Below are 15,235 nucleotides of genomic sequence, written 5' to 3'. Positions count from 1 at the left end.
ACAAATCCTAGAGTGTCAGGGGCAAGGCTAGGGGTCAAGTCAAGGCTGGAGCTGGAAGAGCGGAGAGAAAGGAGCCAGGCAGCTCCTTCCATCACCCACACTAAGATCTTCGCAGCCGTAACCAGGCCTGCGGATATACACACAAGTCAAGGACATTGACGGTTACACCCATGGACCCCAGAGAACCATAATTGCTTGAGGGGGCCCATCCAACTTCAAGGTAAATGAAATCTCTACATTAGTATGGTTCTGAGGGTAGCTCTGTAACTCTAAGGAGGGTATCTGGAGACCATGACTGTGTGCAGTTCACACGGTAACCAGAAGACTATGACATACTTTAGAGGGTGATGAGGTCATAGAACACAAGCTTTAAAGTAAGTGAACCATGTGTGCCTCATTTATTTTTAAAAGAAACTTCTGAGAAGAGCTTAGAACAATTTTTCCCCCCCGAGTGCCATTTCCCAAAGGTACTCACAAAACAATAAGGTGTGACTGTAATGGCTGCACTGAGTTGTCTTTTGGACAGTGTTAGAAGGGACATTAAGAAGGTGGACCGAGAACTAAGGCAGTTGAGATGCATCGATGAATGCACGCGATGCCTCTGCGACTTGTACATGCACCCATACTGCTGCTGTGACCTGCACCCCTACCCGTACTGCCTGTGCTACTCGAAGCGAGCGCGCTCCTGCGGCCTGTGCGACCTCTATCCGTGTTGCCTGTGTGACGTCAAGCTTTACTGCCTGCGACCATCTCTCAGAAGTTTGGAGAGGAAAGCCATTAGAGCCATAGAGGATGAAAAGAGAGAGCTTGCCAAGTAAAATAACTGTTTAAGATTTTTTTATAGTCGGTGTATCAGCCTTCTGAGTTGAAACGGGGGAGGGGATGTAACTGTTGATACTCGGACGGAGATGGAAAGGGTTCCAGATAATAACCCTGGTGACTTAGCCAAGATTTAAGAAAAGAAGAGTAAATGGGTTCATGACGGGTATCGTAAGACTCTCAAAAGACAACGTAATGATGTCGATTGGTAAGGTTGTGTTGGTTTATAGGAGTGCCAACATGATAAATAATGTGGCTTTAATGAGGGAAAGAAATAGGGGGTGTCATTAAAAAGCTATTGGAAGCAGCAAACTACACATTTTTTCTGGTTATGAGTAAAGTGATTTGAGTATATTTGGGCTTACAGAAATGACTACAGGAGAAGCAATAACAATTGATCAAATCCTTAATGTTTGCCAGAGGCGTTAAGAGCGGGGGAGAAAATTGAACAACAGAGGCGTTCCCTTGGTTTTGTGGGAGAACCGTTCTCCCGTTCCCCAGCCCCAGGCAGACTTCACGCCCATCTGGAAGTCTGTTATACCGGCGCCCTCTCCGGCAGTAGCAAAGGCTGTGCTCATGAACTACAGACCTGAGGGTCGCAGCTTTCAGAACAGAGTCGAGAGGGTTTTAATTGAATTGGGTAATTTTTAAAGCTACTTTTTACGGTTTTGTTTGATTATATTTCCTTTTATGGCCTGGAGAAAGTTTTCTAACTTTCCACTTTACGCCATCTCGTCTGGTACAATTGATGAAAACAATTGTTGAAAGCACTGCCCTCTGGTTAAATAAATTATGGTATGTCTATACATTGGGAAGCTAGGTAGATGTAAAGCAGACTAATGAAGTGTTTTATGTGTTGATGCATTAAATGAAAAAGGCAAGAAAAACTACTTAATATGCTACTACTTTGAAAAAGATGGGCACAAATGGATGATAGATTTTTGGATTGAAATATACTTGACATATAACATTGTGTAAATTTAAAGCGTATAGTGTGTTTGACACATTTCTATATTGTAACGATTGCCATTGTAGTGATAATTAGCACCTTTATCGTGTTCCATAATTATCATTTCCTTTTAGTGGTTGGAATATTTACATTCTAGTCTCTCAGCAAGTTTGATGATTATAATACAACATTGTTGTCTATATTTACTATACTGTGCATGAGATCTCTGAGACTTATTTACTACTCATTGCTCAAGTCTCTATGCTTAAAACAACATCCTTCCTGTCCCGATGATAGATTAATAGATTAGATAGGTACATAGGTAGGTGGATGGATGGATGGATGGATGGATGGACCGATGGAAAGATAGGGAGTCTGAGACAGAGACAGACACTTGATAGCAGTGACTGGGATATTCCACAAGAAAGGACAACAGGGCAACTATTGTCCAAGTCATCAGTCACCAAAGATCAGGAACGGACCTCTCTCGATAATCTGGGCTGAGGCCATTGCCTTTAAACTCATCTACACTCAATTTGAAATAGTTTTTTTTTTAAGATTTTATTTTAATGTTTATTTACTTTGAGAGAAAGAGAGAGAGAGAATGTGTGTGTGTGTGTGTGTGTGTGTGTGTGTGTGTGTGAGCAGGGGAGGGGCAGAGAGAGAGAGGGAGAGAGAGAAAACCCCAAGCAGGCTCCACACTGCCAGCGTAGAGCCCAACTCTGGGCTCGAACACACGAGCTGTGAGATCATGACCCGTGCTGAAATCAAGAGTTGGACGCTTAACTGACTGCCTTTGTCCCTCTGAATCCTTGAATACCCTTGATCCAAGTTCTTGCAACCTTTGTCTCCTGGCCGGCCCTCCTCTCCAGACTCGTCAGCTAAGAGAGCCCCTCTGTTCTTCACCCTCTGGGCGCCCTCCACCAGCTGCAGGAGCCCTTATTTCTTGGCATGCAGTAGACAACTTCAAGCTACTTCTTGGCAGTGTGGTTTATATAAGAGCTAATGCTTCCTATAGCTTGTGATACTTTTCCTGACAATATCTGGATTTTTGCTGATTTTTTTTTTCCCTGTGCCTGAGGCAGTATGTGAAGCTGATGATGTCTTTACGGTAATTCCCCGGCCTCTGAACTGATAACTCTGAGTCCATTCTGGAAATGACCTTGGTCTTGCCCTCTTGTGTCTCCTCCCAGCCACTTTCCTCCCATTCATACACCTTTGAAACCCTCCAATGCTCTATTTCTGATAGTTTGACATTTCACTATCCAGAAAGCTTAGTGTCACCTGCAAACCTAAATATTCATTTCTCTGACCATGGATGAAAATGTTAAATCCTGATCCAGCCCCGATCCCAGAGGACTTCTACTATTAATACTTTTTCTTCCAGTAAAATGCTTCTTTTCCCTTATCTCTCAGCTAGTTCACAATCCATGACTAAATAGATCCAGAAATATCATGTTGCTTCACTTTTTTAAACAATCTTTGCTGTGAAGACTTGCCCAAGGCTTTGTGGGTTTAGAAGTCATGTTCGTATGGACTTCTATCCCTTTAAAGAATGCTAACGGGTTGGTTAGGTATGACACACCCTTTCGGATGCCAGGCTGTGTTGTCCTGAAGGTTCTTTGTCCAACAGGAAAGATTCCCTGGTCTGTAGTTGCCATGGCCCCATTGGAATTGTTTTTGTCTGAGAGTCAATCTGCTCGCTCTTTTAATAACTGGTTACAAGTCTCATTTCTCCTGTAAGTTTCCTGAGCATTCCCATGTGTATGTTATTTGATTGATGAGTGTGTGTTGCACATGTGTGTTTCTAGACCAGGTATAGAAGGTCCAATCCATTTCCAATGTTTATCTCTTTGCTTCAAAAGACACCTTGGCAATATCTTCCTTACTGTAAGTACTTCCATTTTTTCGTTAGCTTCTTTGATATTCTCTTTTCCTCCCCAAACTACCCTTTGCACCGCAAGCACTAGCAATTCCCCTGACCCTTCCTTCCTCTTCTGGATTTAGAGGGACTGCAGTGACTGAATCTGGTTTCCTTTGTAAGAAGCCACGCCACCAGCCTGTCTTAAATTTGCACCCGATTCGCTACCACATTTCGTGGGCTTCCCTTTCCTCTGTACCGAAGGGGCACAAACAAATGCATGCCAGCCCTTCCTCAGTGCAGCCCTTAGGGGTTGACCATCTAATGGATGGATGCCCCGACCCCCGGTGCTAGTTCTTGCAGACAAAGGCTGGATTTGCAGCAGGGCTGTAGAGGCGCATTGGGCTCAAGCTCACACCCTTTGCTACTTAGTGCCCGAAACTCAGCCTGAGACTGTGATTCCCTCCACTCACCCAACTATCTGTCATTGATCTGATTCTCATCAAGAAATTCCCTTGAAATTCTCCACACGAGGGGCACCATCTCCTGCAAACCTCAAAGACTGGCCCTCTTGTTTCTTTCCTTGTTAACCCCTTCACGTTCTAAGACTATGGTTTTCACTGACTCACACTTATTTGGTGAGGCTGATAACTCTCAGCCCCCCGGTGAGTGCTCTGTGGGCCTAGGAGCGCCTCCCCAGGTCTAAGCCCTCAGGGAGCGCTTTCTACCTCTTCATGCTCTGACCCACAGGCCAGGACACAGCGTTCTCTCCCTCGGAGTCCCTGCAGAGCGGGAAGCAAGGGTGGCCCCTTGTTCTCTCTCCCCTTTATTCCTTCATACCCACAGGTCTCAGAGCCCAGTCCAGCGGGATAGGGGTAGGAATGGCTGTCCCGCAAGGCCAAAAACCTATCTATCATTTGGTTTGACCTTATTGTTTAATGACACAGGACTGGGGCTTGGTCACATAAAGCCTTAGGTTTCAGGGAACTCTGAGTAGGGCAGAGCCTGGGACAGCCTGATAAAGACACTTACCCTTTATTGAGTGAACATTATGTGCCGAATTTCATCTTCATCGGATCCTTGTAACATCTCGGCTGTCTTATGGATGATGAAGCAGACTCAGTGTTCTTGACCGCTAGGAGCCAGGAAAGCCAGATTTGCCTGAGTCTGGACCACCTGGTCAGTGGTTCTGAGAGAATGGGCTCGGGACCAGCCTCAGGTGGAACTCCTTAGAAATGTGAATTCTTGGCTCCTCCCTCGAACCGCTGAGCTGGAAACCGGGGGTGGAAGGCAGCCACCTGTGTTCTCACAAGCACCGCCGGGGACTCTGATGCACCTGTATTTGCTACTTTCCCCACCACGGAGTGACACTGTCCTTCAGGATTATCCAAAGGTCAGGAGAGAGACACGGCAGGAAAAGGGAAGAGAGAGAAGAAAGAAGACAAAGGCAAAGATGAGTTGGAAAGGAGGGATGGAGTCTGGTGGCTCTTTGGAAGGGGTCTAAAATTAGGAGAAAAAGTAAAGTACTTCAAGGCCTACCTCCCTTTGCTCCTGGGTGGTGACAGGCCTCTTTGACACCTTCATTTTCTTTAGTACCAGGCTGCACCTCGCTCATGTCTGTGTGAAGAGCTGACTATAGAGCTCGTCACTGTTGTGGGCAGTGTGTGCACATTCAGGAGTTTGGGGAGACATCCAGGTGAACCGCAGCTTGAGTCGGGAGAAGACGCAGTATTCCCGCGTGGCTGATGCGGACGCCATCTGTCCACTGGCTTTCCCTCAGCCTCCCGGAGAGGATTCTGCCCTGCGCCGGGGGGCTGATTTCCCTATGTTTACTGTGGCCCAGCTCCAGCCTCATGATCACAATTACAGGAGGCAACCCCCTCTGCCCAGGATACCACAGAGCCATGGAAAATCCCTTGTGGGGTAATAGGTGCATGGCCAGACAAGAGTCAGTTCAATCTGGGAAGCTCAATGAGGCTCCTGCGATTGCTCCAAAACCACACATCCCCACAGATAAGCCCTGGCCAAGAAGCAAAAGGAAGGAGACGCCTAACCTGGCCAAGAATTTTTAGGCAATTCCCAAAGACCGATTAGTAAGACCCCTGGGCAGCTGCCGCAGGGGCAAAGGGGCCAGAGTGACCTGGCCAGAGGAAGAGGGGAGTCACAGCAACAACAACATGCAATTGCACTCCGAGACTTAAGATTGCTGACAGGAGGGGGCCCCTGGGTGGCTCAGTCGGTTAAGCGTCCGACTTCGGTTCCGGTCATGATCTCATGGTTTGTGGGTTTGAGCCCCGAGTCCGGCTCTGTGCTGACAGCTAGCTCGGTGCCTGGAGGCTGCTTCAGATTCTGTATCTCCCTCTCTCTTTGACCCTCCCTGCTCATGCTCTCTCTCTGTCTCTCAAAAATAAATAAAATCCTTTAGAAATTAAAAAAAAAAAAAAGATTGCTAACAGGAGGAGAAGGATCTGGAAGCCTACTTTGGCTTGTAGAACTGGCTTCCAGATCATACCCCAATGGGGGCAGGAGGCCTTTGGCAGAATCAATGTGGCAGTAGTGAGGAGCCCTAGCACCCCTGCTTCATTTTGTGAGGCCCAGCCCCCTTCACGGAGGGGTTTGAGGTTTCTCATTCCACGCCCACACCATGGGAGGTTCTGGAGAGATCCAGGGACATCCATTCTGCTCTCTGTTTCACTCTTGCCTTTGGCTGTTCGGGCTTCTGGGTCCTGGCCCTCCAGAGAGGGCATGGGACATCTTTGTGAGCTCTTCTCTGGCCATCCAGGGGGAGCAGAGTGCGTTTTCTCCTGTTTTGTTTTTTTCACAGAGATTAAGATTTTTTTTAAAGTCCATTCTCTTCCTTTCTCCTTAGCACGGCCCGTGGGTACCGCGGCACACCCAGGGCATGAGAGACACCTGTGCCCTACACCCCCCAGGTTCCTTGGGGCAGGAGGTGGAAATGCAGCTCAGTGACTCTCCCAGTCCCCTGGGTGCCTTGCACGAGTCGTTTCTATTGGCCTCGGTATCTTCCAGGATGGCAGTCCATTTTGTAATTAGTCTCTAAGAGCCTTATTTTGAAACCTTTGGTACAAGGGCTCACACGTGTTAAGCTAATCATATTAGCGCTCATCAAGTGAAAAATACAGATTCAATGCAGGATGCATAGCGCGATTTCCTAAGAACACACACAAGGATCTACATGTGTTTGTAGAAATACATACACACAGAGAGGAAAATCTGACCCCAAAGTGTTAGCTGCTATATAGGATTATGGGTATTTTACAAAATATTCCATTTTTTTGCTTCTCTGTATATTTCCTAAGTTCTCTACAATGAACTTCTATAGCTTCTATAACAAACAGAAGGGTCTAAACAAAATTCAGCATAAAAAAAAGAATTAAAAAGGTATCTCAAACCAATCATCCAATTGCAAAGCTCAAACTGGTCAAACTGGAAGAGGTTCTAGAAATCAGATGCTCCAAAACTTTCCTTTGGAGGCCAAGTGATGCAAGATTTGCCAGGAGTGTCTCTTAGAACACAGATTTTTTTTTTTTTAATGTTAAAAGATAAAAAGAAGACCATTTCAGAACATTCGGTTGTCTTTGGAAGGATCACCAAGTAGAAAGAAAACAGGCCCTAAGGAAGGCCAGGGCTCACCAGGCTACTGCCGGCTGCCCAACCTGTGTGCCCAGCATTACCATAAATCCTCCTCATTCATTAACTAATTTAAACCTCGCAGCAACCCTGGAAGTAGGTTACTATGAATGTCCCAATTTTACAGATGAGGAAACTGAGGCACAGAGAAGCTAAGTAGCTTATCCACATGGCAGAACCAAGTTTGAACCTAAATACTCTGGCTCCAGAGCCTGTCCCCTTAGGCACTTGGCGTTGCTACTTCTGGATACACCCTAAGTGTTCAATTAGCACGAGCAGCTGCTGTTATTTTGTTAGTATGAAGGATTCACACAGGACTGTGGAGCAGCAACAAGGCAGCTCTAAAGGGACCCCGGGGACCTGCGTTTCTGCACCAGGGGCTGTAGACAGTGGTATTTAACCACTAGCAATGTGGGGATGGGAGACAGGATATAAAAAGCCTTCATTTGTAGCGTTTTCCAGTTTTCAGAGTGTAAATATCCCATCACGATTGATTTCAAGCTACCAACAGGAGGTCAGTGGGTAGGAGGTGGCCAGGGACAAGCACAATCAGCGCTCGCAAGCTGGTGGGACCCCGATCCAGTTCATGGTGCCTCCAAGCTGACCGTTCCGGCGGGTGCCAGCCATCCAGGGTTTGGAGCAGCCTCACAGCAGCGGGAAGAGGCAGGCCCTGGTGGGCAGGGCTGAACCCGGGGCACTTTTGCCTTGTCATTTGTTGATGGAATGTTCAGGCTGGGTCTGTGTGATGGCCCGGCAGTGGCTCCAATCTTGTGGGTAGCAGGGCTGGGCTCTGAGGCTGAGAGAGATCTTTATAATGATTTTAAATAGTATCCTATTAGTTGGGCACCCTGAAAAAAGAACGCTTAAGAGTCTACATATAATAGTAGTAATAATAATGATCACAGTAATAATTAAGCCAAACTTCTAATGCATTAAGCACAGTGTTAAGCAAACCTCATCATTTCATCTAATCTCCCAAAAGCCCTATGGTGTAGGTACTGTTTTTATTTCCATTTTACAGATGAGGAGGCTGAGTCAGGTTTCCACGATTGATAAAAGGAGGACCTGGGATTTAAATGCACGAGAAAGATCTGGAAGACCAAGCAGCCACCTGTTGTTGACAGAGGTTTACCTGTGGGAGAATGTGATTTTCACGGGCAGATTCTCAGTTTTTACTTTATACGCTTCTAGAAAAGTTTGACTTTTCACAATGACTAGTGTTTCCTTTTGCTACCAAAAAAGAAAAGAGAGACACCTTCCCACAAAGGCGTGTCTGTAGTTCCCTGTCTTTAGACACGTAAGAATTGGAGGAAAAGAAACCTGGATTTGGAGAAGTCTGGGGTCAGCTTGCTCCCTGCAGGCTCAAGACCAACCATCCAACAGAGAAGCATCAAGTGTAATGCATCTTAGTTTTTCCAACGGAATTCTAGAGATTGCTGAAGGCAAAGAAAGGAGTTGTTTTTAAAAGAAGTTTGGTAATAAGACATTGAGGGTGTATAAATGGGGCTTAGGGGACAAAGCTGTCAGATCACCCATGGGGGGGGCATTTTTCACCCTCTCATTTTAAAAAGAAAAAAAGAGAAAGAAAAAATAAGAGAACAGGCGCCTGGCTGGCTCCGGTGGGAGAGCATGTGACTCTTGATCTTCGGGTCTGAGTTCAAGCCCCAAGTGGGGCCTAGGGCTTACTTTAAAAAATAATAATAATAATGAAAAATAGAGATCAAAATATTGCTTCTCAAGCTGTGTCTGAGATCTGAGCTTCTTCCTCCCGCCCTTTCCTCTTTCCAACTTCCAGACTGAGAAGAACCACCAATAGAATTCTGGCCTCCTCTTGCTGTAGCAGTAACATTTTAGGATCCGTAAACGTGTGCGGCTTTGAACCTGATCAGGTCAAAGTGCGGGTGAAGGACGGAAAGGTGTGCGTGTCGGCCGAGCGGGAGAACAGGTATGACTGCCTTGGGTCGAAAAAGTACAGCTACATGAACATCTGCAAGGAGTTCAGCCTGCCGCCCTGTGTGGACGAGAAGGACGTGACGTACTCCTACGGGCTCGGCAGCTGCGTCAAGATCGAGTCTCCCTGCTACCCCTGCACGTCTCCCTGCAACCCTTGCAGCCCCTGCAGCCCCTGCAACCCCTGCAGCCCCTGCAGCCCCTGCAGCCCCTGCAACCCCTGTGACCCTTGCAGCCCGTGCTACCCCTGCGGGAGCCGCTATTCCTGTAGGAAGATGATTTTGTAAAGCGTAGGAACCCATGACTTAGTGAAAGGCACGTACTCAGCCCGGCAGCTCTTCCAGTGTTTCTCGCCCCCCTGCCCGCAGCCCGGGTTAGGCAAGTCTGTAGGAAACTGAATACATAACTGCAAGCCACCGGCGCTGTGTGCGACTCTCTTGCTTCAGTCCCCTGCGGGAACCCTGCCGGGTGGGGGTGGGGCACGAGCGAGGAGTTGGGGAGGAGAGCCCTCCTCCTCCGCACCAGCTCCCGCCCAGTTCCGGGAAGAGGTGCTTTTGGGTTGGGTATCCCCACAAGGTTTTTCCAAACGATCCAGTGAAATGGCCTGGCCCCGAAACCAAACTGGTAAAGCAGACACCGAGACTCGAGACTCTTAGGTAGAAGGCAAGCACTGTTAAAGCCTCGGCAGCAGGGAGCAGCGCAGAGCGAGAAATGGGCTGGGGGCTTTACTGGGTCAAAGACCCAAGTGCAAACGCGCGGGACTGGGGAGAGGCACGTTCAAGGACTGAGGACAGGGTGTCCATAGGCAGCTTTCGTTTCTCAACATACCTGATTCGGGAGAATGGCCAGCTCGGGCTCAGGATGGTTCGCAACCTCCTTGTGATTAATTTCAACTATCCGATTTTCTCAATCCCTGAAACTTCCTGTAGGCGCAGAAGTTCGGTTCAAAAGTCATGAGTGGAAAAGTACAGCTTTCCCAAAATGCTAGCGTAGCACGGAATAACAGCCTAGTTCACCTGAACGTGGAGCCTCATGGACATGCCCCTGAGCCATCCATGATTGCCAAGACAGAAGGAAGTGTGAAGGAGGAAGGAGCCCTTGGGGGAGGGATCAGAATGAGACATGGGTGGGTTGCAGAGCGGACCCCTGCAGGGACCCCCAAACCCTCAGGTTTGCACAGTGAGTCATTCAATGGTCTCAGCTGTGAGTGGGTTAAACAGTGGTTCTCAGCCTTGGCTGCACATGGGAATCACTGGGGGAGCTTTGAAAATATGGATGCTGGAAGGAAGGAGGGAGGGAGGGAGGCAAGAAGGGAGGGAGGGAGGAAGGAAGGAGGGAGGGAGGGAGGAACGGAGGAAGGAAGAAAAGAAAGAAAGAAAAGAAAAGAAGAGAGGGTGGGAGAACGGAAGGAAAGAAAAGAAAGAAAAGAAAGAAGAAAAGAAAATAGAGAGGGTGGGAGGAAGGAAGGAAAGAAAAGAAAGAAAGGAAGAAAAGAAGAAAGAGAAAGAAAGAAAAAAGAGGGAGGGAGGGAAAGAAAGAAAGAAAACAAGAAAGGAGAGAGGGAAGAAAGGAAGGAAAAGAAAGAAAGAAGGAAAGAAAAAAGACAAAGATTAAAAAGAAAAAGAAAAATGAGACCTTTCTTTTAAAAAAAAAAAAAAACCCTCAAAACCTGATGCTTGGGTATGGTCTCCAGAGACTGTAAAATAGTAGATTTAAGGCACAGCCTTAGCATCAAGACTTTTAAAAGCCTCCCCAGGGAATTGAACCATGCAGCTAAGGTTAAGAAACTCTGCATGGGATCTTAAAGCTCTCCCAGCCTTTTTTCTTTAAAAGCTTCCTTCAAGTTCAAGGTTAAAGAATATTGATGGTGATAGCAGACCTATTTTGCTTTCAATTGAGGGAGGTAATGGCCCTCTAATACAGGTGGTGAATGAAAAACATTGAACATCTCAAAAATGTATTACCCAGGAACGAGGTATAAATAAGTATGTTTGTGTGTACCAAATTGTAGAGTTATACTTACAAGTGTCTTGCCATGATTTGATTTATAAATATTCTTGTTTCGAAGTCACAAATTTTCGAAAATGAGTTTGAAAAAATTTCACCCTGCGGAGTCCCTGGAATGCCCACATGGGTCTTAAACAAGCAGGAACCTCTGTCCCCTGGAAGGCTCCGTTCCAGGGTGCTCTTGGCAGTGTTCGTTCTTCAGTTCCTCACTTACCTACTCACCCACCTGTTAGTCCAGCAATTCATTCATTCATCCAACCTGCCAGTCAGACTTTATGATTTTAAATGACCATACTGTGCTCTGCAGCAAGGATGGGAGAAGAAAACAGCTCTTTCACAAACACCTCAAATTAAATTCAAGGAGGGGTAGTATGGAGGGACTGGGGAAGAAGGGAATGCCAAACAACTGAATTTACAAGGGCTAGGAGCAGCCAGAGGGGCCTTCCAGGCCTTGGACATTTCCATGGAATGTGTTGTGGACATCACTGCCTCGCGGGGTACCTCAGGGAAGCCAGAGGCCGCCCCTCCGCCCACAGCCTGGCCTGCAGTGGGTTGGTAGCCCGAGTCTGCTCACCGTCCTCTCAGTGAAAGACTCAATATAAAGGCAAATGTTTATATGCTGAGCACCTGCTATGAGCAAAGCACAGTGCCTGTTGCTATCATCAACGAGCAGTACCTGTCCGGAAGCTTGTCAGGGCAGAGACAAGACTAGCACCGTGACCTAATTGTCAAGACACTTGGCAGTGTGGAATGAAGAACTAAGAGTACGGTGTAGATGTTAAGTGCTCTCCGTTCACGGAGAAGGGGTGCGGGAGGGTGAGGCCTGCCAGAGGAGGCAGAGCTTGGGCTTGGGTCTTGTCCACATCTGGGAGGAAAGGCATAAAGCAGGGTTCATTCCATGAACTAACCAGGTTCTAAGAAGAAAAAGCAGATACGGGAAGGAGAAAGAAGAAACATTTGTTGTTCTCAAAAGTGTCTTTCACTGGTCGGATGGGCTGCTGGGGCTTCAATAGCTCTGCTGTGGCCTTTGGTACTCACAACTCAGGGTCCAATGGAAACACCATTCTTCATCCACCAAAGGGGGAGATGGAGTGGGCAGAGGTGAGAAATTGGCCCAGGGGGTAACCGAAAGTTGAAGGAGCCTCTGGACCATTTCACTGTCCAGTATGTTATTGTGAATGGACACCCAAATTAATATACCACCTCCTAATACACGTGCTTGGCAAATACAGAACTAAGATTGGAGATGAAGATGGTTACATTTCTTAGTGAACATAGAATACATTCTAGAGCCAGCGAGCTGTTTAGTAGTACCCTACTTAAAAAGCTTCTCAGGGACAGGATTCAGGGGAATCCATACCCACTGGCTACCATGTATTGAGTGTTTTCTTTTAAAACTTGTGTAGGAAAGTACTGTATAAAATGACATTAAAGATCTGCAGTTGACTGTTCTTCAGTCATTGTGAAGTAATTTTAATTACAAATTGTTCATGTCCCCAGAGCTAATGGAATAAACTCCCCCAGAGAGACACACATGACCCCGCACAGCTGGAATAACTTCTGCCCTTAGCAGAATGGGGACCACCAAACATTGGAGTGTCTGGAATCCCCAACTTCTCTTCCCTACACAAAAATTCCTTCTGTTTCTGTCTCTCTCTGTTTCTCTTTCTCTGTCTCCCTCCCTCCCATATAAACCTATGAATGTCACAGATTGGAAAAGGTTGGGACACTCCGATTTAGCCTTCTGGCTGAGGACATTATGCTGAACGTGAAGGTAAAAGTGATACCGAAGCCGGAAGAAACTGTGGGTTTGTAAAAAAAAAGTAAGGGAGGGAGGGTCTTGCTGGGTGGCCTGGATGAACTCAAGCGAAGTTTGTAGGGTCATTGGCATGTATCATAGCAGCATTCTCAACAGACTCTTGGATGAGTCGCATGATTTGAGATCATGGGTACAAGATGAACTCAGAAGTTGCCCTCAGGGAGCAATTGCTTTCCATGCTGACCCAGAAGCACTTCTTTCCAGTCTGGAGCTGTACAGCAAGTATTGGGGGCTGTTTCTAAAATTATAAAACAAAAACTAAATAAATTACTGCTCAGGCCACTGGATCTTGACGAATGGCTAAAATTTGACAATCAAACTTAAGGACTCTTCTCCCTAACCACTCCCAAGCTCCAGTATGACTCTTAGTCACACAGAGGTCAATACACCTGGCAGATGTAGCACCACACCTTGAAGGCTCATAAACTTGGCTTTTGACAGATGATGAAGTCCATGATTCCAGAGCCTTGGGTGTGTTTCAGAAAACGTGTCAGTAACAGGAAGACTCCTGGAGCCAGGATGTCAGAAGGGATATTAGAAATCCAGCAGTCACTGTTCCTGAGGCAACTGGTCCACCAGTTAGAACCTTTTCCAGTAGGGTCAGTTTTCTCTCTGCACAGTCGAGAATTCCCCCATAGGCACGCACGTGCCCCCGCATGGCTGGAATAACTTCCCCCCTTAGAAGAATGGGGACCACCAAGCATTGGAGTATCTGGAATTTCTGGTCCAGAAGGTTCTAGAGGAAGATACCCCTTCTTTTCAACTCAGACTTGAGCTGTATTAACTGTATTTTTGCACACTAAACTAAAGACAAGGATCTGAAAAGAGTTCTACCCTGGTTTGCCAATTTATTTTTTACACTCATGGATCCATAAGTAAGAAATTCAGACAGGGCATGCCAGGAATCTTCTGGAGGCTTCTTGGCTCACTATCTGGCACTTGGGATGGGATGACTCCAGGGTTGGGCTTAGCTGACATGGTCACCTAGTCAGTGATTTTAGATGAAAAATCTTACAGTGGTACTCAAAATGTCATTATTAGATGTGTAAACAATTGCGTTTATCAAAAGCAATACAGTATTAGTAAAACGTCATAATACTCAGCATTTAAAAATACTTTTACTCAAGTGGAACATTTGAAATTAATACTGAATTAAAAAATTATATGAATCCGGTCATCACGCCTGGGAAAATAACTGCTAGAGTCAAACACAAATAAGTTTTGTTCACTAGGTTCTTTCCCATATGCCTGTGGGCATTAAAACCATTTAAACTGAAAATGAATTAAGGTTTAGTGTTGTTTCTATAAATATAATGAGTCTATATCCCAGATTTTCCGGGACAGTGCTGGGACTGAGCCCTGGTTTCAGGAGGGAAGAGTGGGGTCCATGTGTATTGTCCATGTGGGGGTCGGGGTCTGCTGACTTAGGTGTTAAGGGGCTGGGACACGTTATTCAGATGACAGCAACAGAATGAAAAGGCACACTAGCAAAAAAAAAAAAAAGTGAGCCAAACTGGCAGCCCTTGAAGCAGCTTCAAAGGAGGCGGGAATGCCTGAGACCAGCATGTGTCGGGGCAAAACAACCCGATGATAGAGTAGGCAACTATTTTGGAAGAGGAAGTTGGTTTTCTTGAGTCAGCAGCTTAGTCACCTTCCGGTATTATCAGGGTCCAATATTTTTAGCCTTCAGGGCGAGGCCCGGGCCTCCTGAGGTGGATCCACCTCCTACGAAGGGGTGGGTTCTGGAAGAGTGGGCCCATCGGGGTCAGCTGTGGGAGGAGCCTTCGTTTCTTCTTCATGTGAAGCCACACAAGGACGCGCTCTGTGCCCGGCAGCCTGAGGGAAGCAGGATGCAGAAATGGCCCACACCCAAATCTTTGCCTTTGAGGAGTTTTCAGTCAAGCGTGGGAGACACATAAAGTGGAAAGTTATAATTACACCTTATCGAGGATTCCTACTGAGACAGAACCAAGCACCGAGGGACACACAGAGGACAGAGCCGCTAGCCGCGGGGTAGCTGGGGTGACTCAGGTGGCCCATCAGGGGGCAGGCCTCACATAAGCCCTTTCTAAGTCCTCATTCCCTCAGTGGACAAATCAACTGCTCCTCCTGGGTTTAGATGAGCTCTTCCGAGGAGCCCCCTGATCCTTCCCAGCTCCTTTTGCTGCTTTCCCTATTT

The 15,235-nt window shown here is 46.8% G+C and overlaps 1 protein-coding gene and 1 non-coding gene across 2 annotated transcripts; both read left to right on the top strand.

Annotated features, from left to right (window-relative positions):
- The first annotated feature begins 363 nt into the window (after positions 1-363).
- On the top strand, positions 364-9,646 carry ODF1 (outer dense fiber of sperm tails 1). The gene is made up of 2 exons (XM_077748195.1): positions 364-814; positions 9,076-9,646. Exons 1-2 carry the CDS (start codon positions 498-500, stop codon positions 9,515-9,517), a joined length of 759 nt encoding a protein of 252 aa, XP_077604321.1. The 5' UTR covers positions 364-497; the 3' UTR covers positions 9,518-9,646.
- LOC144218401 (small nucleolar RNA SNORA38) lies at positions 8,535-8,665 on the top strand. Its single transcript, XR_013331153.1, has one exon. It is a non-coding gene; the product is annotated as a small nucleolar RNA SNORA38 (small nucleolar RNA).
- Positions 9,647-15,235: the final 5,589 nt, after the last annotated feature.

This window comes from Crocuta crocuta, unplaced genomic scaffold (genome assembly GCF_008692635.1).
Source record: "Crocuta crocuta isolate KB4526 unplaced genomic scaffold, BGI_CrCroc_1.0 scaffold39, whole genome shotgun sequence".
Classification (NCBI taxonomy): Eukaryota; Metazoa; Chordata; class Mammalia; order Carnivora; family Hyaenidae; genus Crocuta; species Crocuta crocuta.
This window is presented reverse-complemented; position numbering and strand designations above follow the sequence as displayed.